Below are 17086 nucleotides of genomic sequence, written 5' to 3'. Positions count from 1 at the left end.
TTGCCATTTTGTATCTGATATTTGTTGGGTAAAGCAAATGTTTAAAAAGCAGGGTGCAGACAATGCCAAGGAGGCAACATTTGCAGTTTTTACTTCCTGAGGTAGCATATTTGAAGGAAAAGAGCCCATGGATCCTAGAAGAACAAGCCGACAGGTTCTGCTGCAAGAGCCAGCAAAGGCTGTGACCCTGCAACGGCCGTATTTCGTCAGTTCAAGGAACTTAAATGCTGCTGGGTTTGTAGCCAAAACCACTACCCACCTATAAATATCCTGGAATCTGTCACAGGCAGATTGTTCTCAATTGCTCTTTTCATTCTGTAAAGGGATCTTAGAAAAGGAAAGAGAATTAAAGGTGCTTACGTTTACACAAAATGAAGGACTCTGAAGCTGCGACACTCATACGCAGTGTTGCCATCCGCGACTGTGCTGCACAAAGAGGATTGATGTGGTCCCCTTTGGAAATGCGAACCGCTGGCTAAAATGTCCCATCCTCCAAGGCCACGGGGAAGGCACAGTGTTCTCCCCTGAGGCAGAGCAGCCCCTGCACCCCCCAACCCTGCCATGGCTCTGAAGGGGAGCTGCCTGTGCCTTCCCTCACACAAACACATCACAGCAGTGGGAGACAGACCTCGTGCCACAAATTTCACTAGAAAAAGCTGGGTAGTTTTTTTTGGTTTGTTGTTGGTTTTGGTTTTTTAAGTAGAAAGTACTTAGAGCTCTGATTTTTAAGGCAAAAGCAGGAAAGAATGTTGAAATCGGATCTCCCTGTCCTGCCTAGCCCCTCCTGACAAGATGGAGTCTTCCCCTCAGGGTTCTCCTCAACTCACCAACAGGCCAGGGGGTAGTTTCCTGGGTGGAACCACCACACAGCCCTCCCAGCCCCTCCAGGGAGAAGCCTTCTTTCTGTCACGGCCTCAGGGGCTCCAGCTGTGTGTCCCCAGGCCTCCTGCAGCCCCCCCAAGACTCTGACCTCCTTCAGAGGAGCTGCCTCCCACACACGCCCCAGAGATCTGCCCCGCCCCCCCCCCCCCCCGCGGTCTACCCACGCCTTCCTTCCAGAAGGTTCTCCCGCCCCTGCAGCGAAACAGCCCTGAGGAGCTTTGGCAAGAGGGTCCCAGTCAGCTGTGCCCCCCCTCAGTGAAGAGGACTAAGACTGAGCTTTGGAAAACCCCCTCAGTCCGTCCCTGACACACAGAGTCCATCTTTGAGGAGGGTGGGTCAGAGAGCTCCCTGCGTAATGGCGGCCGCACCCTGAGCAGTGGCAGCTCAGAGGAAGGTGAGGTGCGGGCTTTCACCGGGAGCTTTTTCTTCCTGCTTATCTGATTGCCTGTCAAGCTACGAATTAATTTACCAAGGTATATGCGAAAGACATCAATTCTCCAGATATTAATGACGTTCCTTTCTGCCTACATACGCGGCTCTCCGCGAGGCACTGAGGAAAGTGCCTGGATCGATGGCTTCCCTCCGCTGGCACCGGACCCAACGTACTCTGCTTCGCGTACCATCGGAGGGATTAAACTCAAGGCAGCTTTCATAGGTGATTAAATTTGAAATGTATATGGATGGGCTGAGAAACTGAAAAAAAATAATAATCACCAAACACTGCCCCAACAAAAAAACAACCTTTCTGTGTTCAATCCCAAGAACATTCCTAGGGGGAATTGATTTTGTTTGGTTGCTAAAACCCTCTGTTTAAATAGCTATTCCACTGCTGTTCCAGTTCTTAGCGTTTAAATGACAGAGAAGTAGAGGTCATTAAAAGAGGTTTCTCAGAAGTGCTGAATATTCACTATTCCACTGACAGGCAGCAACCTCCGAAATCTTCCTTCATCTTCCTTCCTTCGAGAGGGAAGGAAGCCATTTTGTCAGGGTGCAGGCCAGGGGAGATGCGGGGCAGCCAACCTGCTGCCGTATATTCGAATGCCATTGCTTTTTATGGCTGTGCAGATGTGAAAACTGCCAACAAATTTCTTGTCGGCACTGCTGTAAATAGTCTGTAATTTCAGTGCAAGTCTCGGCAACTTCTTACACTTCCTCGAGACACAGAGAAGCAGGTCCTTGAGGAGAAGCCTTCAATATTCGGTATTCATGCTGCTGCTTTATTTGACAGTTTAATCTCACAATCTGGATGTTTAAAGCAATATGGCTGCTCATTCTTTCTCTTCAAATGGCGGGCTTGCGTTCTCTCCCACAGCCATTTGTGGCCACGGGGCTGGCGGGTGTCGAACTGATGGCTGTACTTGCTGTCTGTCCGAGCAGCTTTCAACAACAATGATTTTTTTAACCTTCACAGGTTTAAAAGCTCAGCATTACAACTCAGCACATGCTTTGCTATTGAATCAGCACACGGAGAAGGAGCCAATAAAGTCCCTACATGAAATTGAAAAGTGCATATTTTATTTACCTTTCATTTTGAAACTTCCTTTCACAGAATAAAAATTCAAAGCAGATAAGCAGTTTGACCAATAGCCAACTTTCAATATTACTGTCTTGTCTGCAAATGGATTAAGGACTACAGTCATAAATTACTTATTTTTAATGTCACTCCAGAGTGAATATTGTTGCTGGCTAAATCCAACAAGTGCTTCCTGATTATTAAAAAGCATTTTTACTACTGAATTTTTGCAGACTGGCAACATAATGCAGACTTATCCAGACGACCTCTTGTTCATTTCCTTAAAAGCAGTTTTTATCTTGCTTTTGCATACCTTGAGGATTCTTGGAAATACCTATTCTAATACACATTTTAGGCCCCTCCTTGCCTTTTTAACCGACAGGGTTTGTTTTTTTTTCCCCACAGATGAATGACACTGACAGCTGGCAGCTGCTCTGGCTAGGATTCAGACACCCTAACTTTGACTGTAGGTGTCTAATCTAAACTATTTTTCAGAACTCCCCATCTAGTCCCTTCCTAACTAGAGGAACAAACAAGAAACTGCTGCTGGTTTCGCCTAAGATACTTGGATACATGTGTAAAATTAAATCCTTTGCTTTTAATTTATGTTATTTTATCAGTTGTGATAGGATCCAACATGACATAGAACAAGTGCACAGCTTTTTATCTGATATCCATCTTTTTGGACTACTGTTTGTCTTGTTGTCTTGCTCTCTCTGTGATAAATTCAGATATAAATAACCTGTTATAAAACTTTCTGCAGGGAAAAGAAACAGTGAATGAGTTATCAACTACCTACAAATGTAACTAATAAAATATGGAAGTACAATAAAGAAAATATCCATCTTAAACCACATAATTTTAAAATTTGATAGTCTTCATGATACCTAATTTATCAATGAAAAAACACAAACATCTAATTTCCTTTTGGAAAACATATATTGATGTGTAGAATTCATCACAATTCCTTCAGATGATCAAATGAAATAAAGCGGCATTAGATGTAGATGGCAGTCTCAGAACTGAGATGGCAATGCATTAGATCTTGCATCATTTGCAAAATCTCAGTACAGTTAGCAACTTGGAAAACTGCGATCAGTAGTATTTTCACTGCTGAAGTCTATGTCTCAGCCTCAAGAATATATCATTGCAATGATGGTAATTTGCTGTAGAATAAGGCACAGAGAAAAATGTGTGATGTCTCTGTATTCCCACTGGTGCAGAATATATATATACATAGTTATGAAGAAAAATATATATTACTGTGCACTACACTGATCCCCTTATACTTTTTGCCCTTTTGCTTTATGTCCTTTTCTAGACAGTGGAAGAGGATGAAAATTATCAGCCAATAAAAACTGTAGCAAATACCAGACAAAGTAACAGAGGAGTTTAACATACAGCTGGCATTCCAAGGTCAAGCTCCGGTGACACAGATTGCCTTAGGAAAGCAAAGGTATGTAAGTACGAACATCCAGCTGCTTAAAACAGGAATAGATATAACACACTTCTATCTACCTTGTGTGCTGAACTAGAATTTAAGTTGCCTTAATTGCTGTTCGTATTCATTTTGGTGTTTCAATAATATATTACATTAATAGCAGATATTATGACACATTTCCTTGTCAAACATAGTCTTGTACTGAGCGGTGCACTGGGAGAAAATGATTGAGAAAACTGTTGAAGTGGAAAAAAAAGTCTTTACTACCACGCAAGAGAGCTGAGCTTGCTGTTCTAGTTTTTAAGTTTTAAGCATGCTGATCAAAAATGCCAACACCTAAGATACTGAAAGTTCCTGACAGATTTGGCTGATTTTCCTAACTTTTTTCATTTGTTTAATATCTGATTTCTGATGGAATGAGAAGTGGGTTTTTTTCCCAAATAAGAAGTACATTAGGTATAAATTCTCAATTGACCTATGGCTCTATCACAAATTGAAAATAAGGAGTCTACCAGAAAAACCAGAAGTTGTCCCCCTCCCCACAACCCCGCCCAAAAATAAACCATACTTTCCAAAATGAAATTTAGGGCAAAATTAGAATACTGAAGAGTGACATACCTTGTGTTCCAATTAATCAATTACTTGCTTGATTAACTGATTTTAAAATTTACATAATGACTTCACCAAAATCCTGGTTTGGATTGGATTACAAATAATATTGTAAGAATGTTATTTACAAAGCACATTTTTTTTATTTTCCTGTTTTCATATTTATTGTTCTATTTGTGTTCCATAAGCTTAGATTAACTTCATATTTGAGGGTGCACACTTTATTCTTACAGCATGTGTTACTTCAAAACTTTATTGGAGGACCAGGTAGTTTTCTGCTAAAGGGTAAATGAAGCATGTGCAGCCATAAATGTGAAGTTTATCTATGTTCATGCTGCCTTGGATGCAAGACATAAGCCCGAGTTAAAGAAATCGAACAGAAAAGTCAGAACAAAATGTGCTCTATACCTGATAGATAAAACAAATGCGCATTTTGAAGAAGGTAAGTGGCAATTATACCTGACATTTCCTGAACTGCATTTGATTATCCTGCAGACGATTAGGTGGGTAGTTTCTGATCTTTTTGGCTCATGTTTAGAATAATTTTGTTACGGGTTCCAGGCTTTGGTTCTCTCACTGGAATCCACATCATAACTTCGCCTTCTTAACAAAATTTCTTGAAAACTCATTTTAAAACATAAATTTTTCAAGCCTTGGAGAAGCAGATGTTCTACTTAACATAGCCTACATCTGAAAAGGCTAATCTGTGATATTATCCCCACTGTGTAATAAAATCTGAACTGATTCGAAGAGCCTACATTTTACTGAAGTTGCCTATATTTGCAATTGGCTAGGCATATCAAAAACAAAGCTGTCATGCAGAATTTTCTCTTCGTGAATCTCATTCCTGCTTTGGAGGTGTCATCTAGTAGCATGACTTGCACATAATATTCACTGAGCCTGCATTTACTTAATTTTTAGAGTACTCTATTGAGCAGTTCTGCAAGTGCTCAAAGGGCAAAGCTTGTACAACATTTCTCCTAATCCAATTATCCATCCAGATTCCCAAATTCGTAAACAAGAAACAAAGGTGGGAAGGCTAGATTATAAAAAAATCTGGCAGAGGAAAACTAGGTACAAGAGGATTCAAGTGGCGTCATATCTCTGTATTGCTGATGGTGCTTGAGTTTTACTGAAAGATGTATGAGTCAGATTCAGACTCACCAGAGTATCTATTCAAAGGTGGCACTTCTCGTATCTGGTTATCTTTTGTAATACCATCCCTTCTGAGAACACGAACTCGTATCTGCTTGAGTAGATCATTAACCATTAATTAAAAAGAAGCCAAGCAAGACAAAAAGGTCAGGACATTTTGCAGACCACAGGATTATGGCAGTTTTTATAATCCTTGGAGGCACAACCACAGACAATGAAAATATTCAAAGATTATTGGATCCATACAGTTCCAGGCCTAGCTAATATGCCACTACCCTGAATGAGGCATGCAGAGCAATTAGTTAACCTGTGTTTGAACACATGATCTTGTTTACTACCATTACTGAGGCTCCATGGCATCAGTGGCTCAAGGGCCTTATGCAATCCATCAGCCTTTGGGGTTATTTGAACCCTTGGTGCTCAAACTGATGCAAGGATCTACATGTGGATCTGGCTGCTGGAAGTGGAGCACAGCTATGAGAACAAAGATCTCTTCATAGGCCCATAACTAAATAGCACTGAACTACTAGTTTTCTAACTGAAAAAAAAAAATAAATCTACTAAAGTAGATCAAGAATTGAAATATTTAAAATATTTTATAATTCTCATCGCAGAAAAATGTAAGCAGCACGTCCTAGTCTCAACAATGTGCATTATTTGTTTAGAAGACACTTTATACCAGCTTCAAGTAGTAGTCAGCTGGAAAAAGAATCCAAAATTAGGAAATGTGCCTTTCAGGGCACTAATCATTGCAAAGGATAATTTTGAGCCAGCATCATTGTAATTACAAGACAAATCTATTGACTCAGTCACAGTGGCTTCCCTTCAAAACCTGTCACTTCATAGCGGTCTCTTTCTCCGGACACTTAACAGCCTTGGCAACTGGAAGTTGCACTTCAAGCACAGAAATTAGTGAGAGTTATCTGCGATGCTGGCTTTGCAGAAGTCAGTATCAAGTATGTAGTCTGCTTCAGGCTCTTGAACAGAACAAGTGAGCATTTTTCTTAACTCTAAAATTCCCCTTTGTACCAATGGTTATTTTGTGTGCGTGCATGCAGACGGTTAATAACTTGGCAGGCATTTGTAGTCCCTTAATACTGCTAGAAGTCGTAGTATTTTCTTTTTAATGATGTCCAAACAAATTTTCTGTTAAAAAAAACTGCGCAGTAGGACAGTGGGAAATGGAATTTAGCAGGGAGATCAAAAGGAATTAAGTGCCAGCGCTCTGGCCTATGTGGTCGTAAAAATTGATTTGACTTAATAAGTTTAAGGCAAAAGGGAATTGCATTGTGTTTCCTGTTGATTTTTAAAAAAGTTTGGGAGCACACCTTCCCTACTGATGTCCATTAACTATGCCCATGAATACATAAATATAAACTGGGTGCTTCACCTTTTTCTTTTTTTTTAACTCTTATCAGCATTTTCTAGCTAAGGACACTAACTGGATTCACACAAAAAAACTGCTAACAGCTACTACTTTCCACTCATACGAAATGCTCACTTCTTTTTCCCATATTGATATTAAAAAAGGAAGAGCCCTGATTTCTTTTTAAATTATTTTTTAATGAACTTCTGTTTCAAAAAAAGCATGGAGGTGGTGTATCATTAGAAGGTAAAGGTAGCTGTTAAAAGTACTGTTTAATATTACTTAATGGCATTTTTTGAGTTTTGGGTTTTTTTCAGGGTGAAAATTAGCTTGGTTTGGATCAAAAGCTTCTGTGGAACATTGCAAATATTTAACTTATCTAAACACGCAAGTACTTTCTGTTTATATTAGGTCTTGTAATCAACCTCTAAAGGGTCTTTTAATCTTTGGATGTAAAATCCAGAGACACAATCATAAAAAAATGATTGCCTTGATGCATTCTTGCACTCCTTACCTTCTCAGTTAAGCACTGTCTTGGTCCCTTGCTTTTGCGAGAGCATAATAAGCGGTATGACCATTTTTCTGCAAAATCATTTTGCCTGTATGAGAACGTACACACACGATACCTGCTTGACCGAGCAGCCACAGCTCTTAAACAATCCCATCATTTGTTAAAGGACATTTTTCATATATATGTTGATAAACCGGTAGTCTATTTCCATCATAGCTGCTACCACAGTCACAAAGCAACAAAGTATTCCAGCTCCAAGAATATCTCAGGTGGAAACATAAGTTGAATGCAGGCTAAAATGCAGAGCTCAGGTTAAGACGTGACCTTTCTTATCTGTCCTTGACTAGTCAGAGCTCTTTTTGCTCCCTGATTTTATTACACCTGTTTATCTGCCAGGTGTTTGATGTACATCCCCCTAAACTTAACTCTGAATTCCTTGCATAATCATCTAGCCGTACAGTTGCTATACGTAATGAGAATCCAGGTGCCATGGTGCACTATGGGGTGGGGGGGCGGCTGCACTTGCCTGTTGCTCCCCAGCACTGAAACATCATGCATGGAACTGAGCGGTAAGAAGGCTGGGAATTATTGAGAAGTTTCCTTTGGGATTACTGAGCTCCAGTTGAGCCTGGTTGAGAGCTGCCACATTACAGAGCAGGCAGCAGAATTTGGCTGCTGGAAACAAGTCCTGTGCGTGTCACACATTAACACCATTCTCATCTTTGTGACAAAGGCTCTAAGTCTCCACCTGGAAACAGAACGAGGTCAGATGAGCCAATTTATGAACATGCGTCTGACACATCCTTTGTCACTATTTCCTGATATTCGGGTCTTGTTTGAAAAACACTTAAGAGCCAGGCTATGGCATTTCATTAACTTGGGCTTCTCTAGCCTTTCCCTTACCACCCAAAATACCCGAGAAAAACTAAATTAAAATAGAATGTGTTGAGAATCTACCTTGATTTATCCTGTCCTGACTTAAGTAGTACCGGGGAAAACAGAATTAAGATGTTATTTATGCAATGTATTTTTTCCTTTATAAGTGCCCAGGCAGGCTGGAAACCTATGTCTTACTAACAAAACCAGACCCCATTCAGATGCTTTTGAATATTTTACTGCACATATCCTTTCTAAAGGGACCGCGTTAAAGGCGTATATTTGCTTCTGTGTGCAAGTTCATTAGAGAGTTAGCCATATATTATAATAATTTACAGGAAACTGCCATCAACTTTTATGCATGCTGAAAGAGTATTCACAGATCATGACTATGAACAAGCTCTTACTGTGTGGGGCCTTGTACAAACAAAATGGTTTTGCCATCACAGTTCTGAACCAAAGTCCAGGAATGTGAATGCTTCTGAACCCTCTCAAAATCTGGTCCTTGGAGTTAGTTTCTCACCTGAAGTGCCCCATTTCTGACCCTTCACTTGTGAATAATGACTTCGGGATCAGACCTTAAAAGCTTTTCTCTGTTTCAAAATTTGTTAAGCTTTACACTGCCAGAAAATCTCTAAGGAGTGATATCACCCAAGGGGCAAATTCTGCTGTGGCAATCAGCGCTTATGTATGACAGTGTTCTAATTCTGTTCAAGTCAGCAGTTTAAACTGCTTTGTCCTGTAAATTACAGCAGTCACAAATTATTCTTGCATGAAAAATGGATATCCATGTGGACTTTTCTGCGGAAAGATGAAAGGAGCCTAGCAGTATTTTTCGCTTGTTCTTATGCTGTTATTCTCACAGCCTTGCACCTGCAGCCCAGCACTGTTGTGGCTGGCGCTTACGGGAACTGATTGCCACTGGCACAGAATTCATCCCTTTATTCCCCCTCTTCCTGCCCCTCGGTTGTAGCCTTTGATTTTCATTAGAGACCCAAAGACACACATGCACAAAGCCTTACAGCCTGTCAGCAGACAGAACTGCCCTGATGGAGGCCCACTTTGATCAGTGCCGGCAGCATTATGAGCAGGAACAACCAGCCAAGGCTGGAGCTCTTAGCGCTCCTGACAGGAATGGCAGACTCAGTCCGGGAAACACCTGCCTCCCCAGTGAGAGCTGCTGGGAAACATCTCCCCTTTCCTTTTTCTCTCTCTCCTTTTGTTATTTCCATAGAAGCAACTTTTACCGTTTGAGTCAATATATGCCACCAGGCACGGTACAGGCCCTGCTAAAGCTTTGCTCACGTGAACCTATCTTTTGTGCAACACTTCCAATAGCAAAATTGTATCCAACTGCTAGAAATATAACAAGTTCAGCTTTTGAATTGATCTTCTTTAACTGCCTTTTCCCATCCTACAGTATATAAAAAATATGCAAGTGTATATATAATATGCATATGTATACACATATATACACACATGAACAAAATCTCAGCTACTTTTAAAATTCAACTTCTTATCCCAGTTTATTTAGAAGCAGTTTACATCTTCACTAACAATGCCAAAAAGCTTCCCTGCAGCAGAGCAAGAGTACTTCTCATTTATATACTGGGTTAGACAGCCTACACAGAAATGCATAGAGTCTGTTTATTCGGGCAAAGCAAGCAGCACACACTTCAGTTTGCACGTAGAACCTATTGCCCTTAATTCCATTAACAATGATTGTCACAGAACTATTAAAGGCTGCGATCCATACAAGACTCAACACTAAGTGCATGGGAGAGCTCCTGGCAGAAGCAGCATTTCTGTACATAGGTTCTCAGTGCCAACAATGGACAGCCCAGTGTAGACCACTGAAGACTATGGTTCAGAAACACCAGGACATACTTCTACTCAAATATGCCCCAAAGTAACTTTGGAAAGGGAATTGGTGAAAACATATTTTAGTATCATACTACTCTACCACCTCAATACAGCTGTAGGTTCTTTCTCCTTTTCTCTCTTACATTGTCATGAGAAAAAAGTGGTTCCCAATTGACATGGAAGATAAAATCCATAAGCATGCAAAGTGAGACAAAGTATTTTTAAAAGACTGTCACTTTTATTAGTAAGAGACAAAATTCCTAGGCTGAATGCTAACAGCTTTATAACTTATTACCATTACTACCACAATAACTATTAGTTCCTGGTGCTTTCTAAAGGTTATCAAGAACCTTGCAGGTAATTAACTCTCATCAAATATATCACAGTAAAACGGCTAAACATACTAACACATAAACAGAGAAAGTAAATTATGCAACAAGCTTCTAATCATAGTACTGATAATACAGAGGGTGAAACACATTTTATTATATACTCCAAAAGAATTTCTATTTGCTACATTTCAGCCAACCATGGAGAACTTACCTTTCCTTGTGATGACAGATCATACAATACATTAGTTATCAACAACAACTCAAAATAAAAAAGCACAGAAGCAACTCTTACTTATTTTGCAAGGTCTAGAATCCGGCATTAAGGTGGTGAAGGCAAAATACCAGCCAAAGCATGCTACGTTGCCTTTTTAATAGCCTTCATTATGAAAGACATTGATTCCACCTCTGTTACACCGAATAACTCTATACAGATCAATAGTTATGTGAAAGGGGTTTCCTTCCTTACGGGTATGTGAATGTTTTGCTTGTTTTCAATTAGAAAACGCAAGACTCACCTGGTTCTGAGACGAAAGCTGTAGTAAGACTTGGAAAAATAGAAACAACTAATTTATGGTCATTGCAGACTTCTTGCTGTTGTGTTGGAGCTTTTCTTAAATACTTGCTCCTAGCAGTGACGGGAACTGTGGGTGGGCTTCCACTGCCTCCTTTAGGAGAGAAACCGCTCTCAGCATCATGCACAATCTGCCCTCTGGGCAACACCACCATAATGAAAATGAAAAATGAATAACAAACAAAAAAGTCAGAAACATAAAAAATAAACATCACATTTATTTAAATAAAAATATACACACAGTGTACAATGGACATGGCTTACAGACAGCAATGAAACAAAAATACTAAATCCTGAAATATAAAAAGAGTTGAATTGCTATAGTTGTGCTTCATTTCTCTGAACAAACACACAAGACTGAAGTCCTGTTAGTGTTACTTATACATAGCCCCATGTGCTCCAGAGTGTGAGACAGGAACATTACAAGGAGCAATTACACAAAATGAAAACAAGTATCAAAGTAACATGGGATTTTAGAAATTTTGAAGTCAGACCATTCATAAACAGAAGTGCTGAAAACTTTTAAAGTACTTTGCATGCATGGAAAGAGTACAAAATACCACTGCCAATAGTTGGAGACCTAAGTAAGAGCAGCATGGTCCAAATCTCACCACTCCAAACCCCACAGAGATCCAGGGCGCTCTATTATCACAGTCAGATTTCTACCATAACTCTTTCTCCCTGTCAGCACACAAACCCCAGGCTTTATGTTTCATCTCTTTGGAATACGATTACATTAGTTCACAAGTGTCTTCTATTTTTATTTATTCAGAAGTATTAAGTTTCACGTTTATTTGAGCAAATGCAAGGTTTTAATCTTGGATCATGAGTATTGTGCTGAAAGTCATCGTTGTTACATTACTTATTCAGTAAATGCTATGAGAGAAAAGGCAAATAAATGTTTGAGTGCTGCAGAGTGTAAGCTGAATGCTCTGGCAACACAACAATCAATGTGTTACGTGACCAAGGAAAAAACCCCAATGTTCTAGAGACTGAAGTCTGGGAATTTTCTTTTTTTTCTTTAAAAAAGAATTTGTATGATTTTTTTTTAAATGTGCAATTTAAGCACTTTGATTGTAAACATCTGCTTTTAAGCTGCAAATATGTGAAAAGCAAGATGCAAATTCATGTCTCATGGCATTGCCTGTACAGCACACTTCTTTACAATAAAAAAAACCATAAATATAGATACCAATGGTTTCCAGTGTACAACATAGCCAACTGACACAATATACGTTGTAGATGGTTAATTGATTACATACGCAAGTAATTTTGCTGCATAGTTTTTAATGCGATTTCTTTATTACAACAGTTGATGTTCGGTGCATTTTCAGCTTTTTCTAAGTGGACCATAGGATTTCCTGGAACTTGTGTTTAAAGTAGAAATAAAAATAAGCTTATTTTCTGAAGCTCATAATAGGCATATTATACAGTGGGCTTCAAAATGGTACGTTGCACTTCTTTACACTTAAATTACTAGCGATGATTTAGAATACCATTACATTTTACGTCACCTCAAATAAGTGAATTTTCATCAGGACTGATTGACTTAGACACAGGAAGTGTTTTTTAATTTCCTTATTTCAGTTATATAATGCCAAAATTCAGACAGTACAAAAATTAACATTGCAAAGGACTTCATTAAGGCTCTTTCTCAGTTAACATTTTGTTTCTGCTGTCCTCCTAGATTATTTGTTCTTTATAACACATAAATTGCTCGTATTCCAACAAAATACACAGCTCCACATGGACAAAAAAAAAATAATCAGATAACATAATTAAAATGTCTGTTTCCTAATTGCTCCATAAAAGCCGAAGTATAAACATTAACAAGAACATATTTTAAATTCCCTCAAAGAAGACTTCAGAAAAAAAGACCTGCCTGCTTAATAATGTCAGGCCTACACATGTTATGTATTATAACAGTACTACAATCATCTCTGAGAAAAAATGATTTTAACTTTCCTTTCCTTATTTTTTTGACATTTTCTACTAGCTCTTTATTTAGACACTAGTTTGTGGTACACCCCCCCCCCCCCATATAAGTGTGTAATGCACTGTACAGATATTCAAAGCTAGAAGCCCTTATGTCAGGATTCCTCAAGGCAGATCCTGATGACCTTATTTCTACAAATAATATATTCGGTGAGTAGGACCGGATTTGGCTTTAGATGCCAGATACATTTTTGAATGTTCATCTTCTAGCCCTTGAGAACTGCTCTCCCCTCAAAGCAGATTATTTTACACCTTACAAAAGTTTTAAGAGAGCAGATATGGAACCATCTTCTGTGAATCCACCACCAAGATCAGTATATTTCCTTTAACGCTTTGCAAAACAAATGGTGTAGATTGCTCATAAAAATTCATTTGCTTAATTTTGCTCCCCTGATATTCACAGTGAACTATAACGATATGTGCACGACCTCACGATTAGACTTCTCTGTTAGGCATTCAAACAATGCACAGGGCTTGAAGCAGCTCCTACAAAGAGTAAATGTACTCCAAGTAACATAACTACCAACCTGCAGCAAAACCCCCTTTGTTTCTTCATAAAAGACCAACCAGAAAAACCACTAATTTTGAATCCATGCTTAGCTGACAACTCAGCTTTGACGACACAACCCTTGCCTGTATGAACTGCAGTAGCCCACAGCAGGCAATGACCAAACAAGGAAACATCTGAGCCTGTTTCAGTACTGAAGCAACAAGGCTCTTCTAGGAAAATTGGAACTGCGTCAGCAGGTTTTACAAGGGTCTCATGACCTACAGAATGATGTTCCAGTCAAAACATTGGCTTGAAAAAGTTCAGCCTTATTGAGCACAAAACCCAGACTAGTCTGCTGTAATGGCCCAAGCTCAATGAAGTTTCACTGCAGCACACTGATGTGGGTTTTGCTTTTCTTTCTTAATTATCTTCAATAAATAACAGATCATTTAATTTCACAAGAACATACTGGGAGTGGCTGTTAAAACAAAAAGGACAGTAATCCAATGCCTTTTTTTTTTTTCTCTCCTCCAAAAATGTGGCTTCAGTGTAGAAAACATCTTCAATACAAAAGTAACATGACAGTGACAACAGCAATTTAGAATCCAAGTGGGATTAAAATGCTGAGGTGAGATCTTGAAAGACTGTTTTCCTGATAAGAAGAAAATCTATAGAATTTCATATTTTGAACTTGACAGAATGCCTATGGGACTAAGATAAAGAACTACAAGAATCTATAATACCCACCAGTGAATACCATCCCCACATAGACTTTTCCAGATTATTTCAGAATTACTGTAGGAAGGCCAGCATTCTCTATTGTACATCTGTGGGATTATTACACAGGTACATGAGGAATTTATCACTATTTCTAAACCGTACATGTAGGGCTTTTTAAGCTAATAATAAAACATGGCAGATAGTGAGGGCTACTGCAGCAGTCTGACAGAACAAAACATTACTTTGCTAAGAACATTTATGCTACATATATCCACAAAAAAAGTTTTTTACAGATCAGCTACGTTTTAGTTGAAGACCCAAACACAAATTTATGCACACGTCCCCCCACCCAATGAGTAGTGTCCATTTCTACACAACAGGAAAAAAAATCAAGGCATTATATTCTCATCTGCCTGAGCTTATCTGTGATGCAATGCCAACTCTTCTGACTTCTGTTGTTGAATACATTCCAGAAGAACAAAGATGTCATTCATGTTGGCACATTATATAATAGAAATATACAACACATGCACCAAAATGCTATTTAAAGGACCTACTTTACTTTGGAAAAAACCTCCCCATTAGTTAGGTAACTACATTGTATACATGAATTCCTGGCTTCACTGAAGTCAATGAATATTGGAACAAAGATCTCTCCCTGATGTTCTCCTACTAGCCCCAAAGCCTGATCTTGCAAATATACAAGATGGTTTAATTTCATTCACAGGACAGATAATTTCTGCGTAATCGCCCAATCAGAGTTTGCAGAATCAGGCTCTTTTAGTAATTTTACTATTATTTTACTAGTAGTTACATATTTATACCCAGTAATGGGCATTAATGGATTAAAAAGAACAAATTATAACTCAGTGGTGCATCAAGATTTCTTTGACTTCCATAGGAGCAAGCAAACATTAACTTCTTTATCCATGGCAATTACAATTTTCTACAAATGCTCAAATTCCCCGTGCAGTGTCATTAGGATAAAATTCTCACACTTCTGCTCTAGCTATTTTTTCCTCAAAATGAATGCATTACATAAAGGTCAGTAAAGAGTGAATATTTGGGGTTTTTTTAATTGTATTTCTGTCTGGCAGGCAGAAGGCAGCAATAAATAGATACAATTAGAAAACACATGTTCTTTGCAAGGCAAAATTTCAGGACTAACACAAGCTGGCAGAAGCATTGACATTCATTTTAAAAGCTGACAGTTCTTCATCCTAGAGGGTCTACATGCAGCATTATAAATTTGATATAAATCAGCTGCAGTGGATAACTAGTCCTAATACAGCAAGTTACTCATAACATTTATCTTAGGCTTTGTAAAAACATACATGTTTTTATAGCCTAAAGATACATTAACTCTTGGATATACAACTCATTTTCCCTACCACTAAAGAAAATTTAGTTTTAAGGGTTTACAGTAAACAGGAACATGACAGACCAAATTCAGGTCACCTTACTTGAAGAATTAATCCCCCTGATTTCAAGGTGATTTATGTGAAAGTGAAATAAGTGGTATTTGGCTGTGGTACAGAAAGCCAAGAATGATACATCCAAATGAACTGCAAGAAATCAGAATGGAATTACTGAAATTACGGCTGTAATTACTGAAAACATATTATGAAGTTACCATGCTTATGTAAAGTAGCTAAATGTAATTAACAAAATTATATTTAGCCCAGGTATTAACATTAGCACCTTTCATAAACACTTCTGTGAAGGATTTAATTATTAGTGATCAAGACCTTGGTGCTGTGCTGGTTCCAGAAATCCCTATTTCCAGCAGTAAAGACCCCTTAAATCAAATCTCAGGTTCTGGTTCAGAGTCAGAATGCCACCTTCCAGATTGCTAACCTCAGTTCCTACAGCAAATGACATTTCCCTTTTTAATCTTTGATCAAACGACCCAAAAAAATAATTCCAGCTGGCTTATGAGTCATACTAAGCATCAGCTTCACAAAGAAAAGTTGAATATATTTGGTTTTGAGACTATTCAGTCCATTGCTTTTTCATGATATTTTATTTCATAACGACTAATTGGAGTTATTTTAATGTAAAATAAAAACCTGATAAAAATAACACCTCAACTGGTTACACATTCCCAATTAATAAGTCATAAACAGCGATTTTTATATTCACTAATTAGCGTGATGTATGTTCCTGATTACGTTTTTGTTAAACTTAGGTGTCAGCTTTTCCATATGTCCCTTCTGGAGGTCTGTAGTACTTTGGGAAAGCCATCAGCTGTATCATGTTGAATGCATACTTTCTGCATTTGACATTCTTCAGTACATTCTCTATGCGGCATCCTTCTCTAGTGAAAGGGGGAAAAAGTACAACTTCATGAAACACAGAATAAATAAATATGCTTTATTTGTTCATTGCAGAGTTTCAGCAACAGTTGAAGTAAAAATAACAAAGATTCAGCTCTACATTTTTGTTTTCCACAAGTGATGATACATCTTACAAAATTAAATCCAAGGCCAGGCCCAGTACAGTTATTGCCCTCAGAAATAGGTGATAAGATTTTTTTCCCCCTAATATATTTGCCCTTGAGGTTTAAAGTTTAGTAAAAAAAAATTAAATACTTTAATGATACATTTTCTTCTAATTCCAGAAATATATTTGCCTTTTAAACCTTCTCATACTTTTTTCAAATTGTTTACTATATGTGTGAGAGTACACGTTGCCCTAAAAATGTGTATTCTAGAAATAAGGCATTTTATTAAGTCTGGCCCTAGAGATCTGTGAAGGAAAAG

General features: G+C 38.5%; 1 protein-coding gene across 1 annotated transcript in view; it reads right to left on the bottom strand.

Annotated features, from left to right (window-relative positions):
* Nucleotides 1-11369: 11369 nt before the first annotated feature.
* Nucleotides 11370-17086, bottom strand: part of INPP4B (inositol polyphosphate-4-phosphatase type II B) — a 329605-nt gene continuing 323888 nt past the window's right edge. The window contains exon 26 of the mRNA XM_063335598.1: nucleotides 11370-16641. Coding sequence (XP_063191668.1) covers nucleotides 16509-16641 — 133 coding nt within the window. The 3' untranslated portion in view covers nucleotides 11370-16508. The remainder of the gene's footprint in view (nucleotides 16642-17086) is intronic.

The sequence above is a fragment of the Chroicocephalus ridibundus genome, chromosome 5 (assembly GCF_963924245.1).
Source record: "Chroicocephalus ridibundus chromosome 5, bChrRid1.1, whole genome shotgun sequence".
NCBI classification, from domain to species: Eukaryota; Metazoa; Chordata; class Aves; order Charadriiformes; family Laridae; genus Chroicocephalus; species Chroicocephalus ridibundus.
Note: the sequence above shows the minus strand (reverse complement) of the source record. Positions and strands in the feature narration are given on the sequence as shown.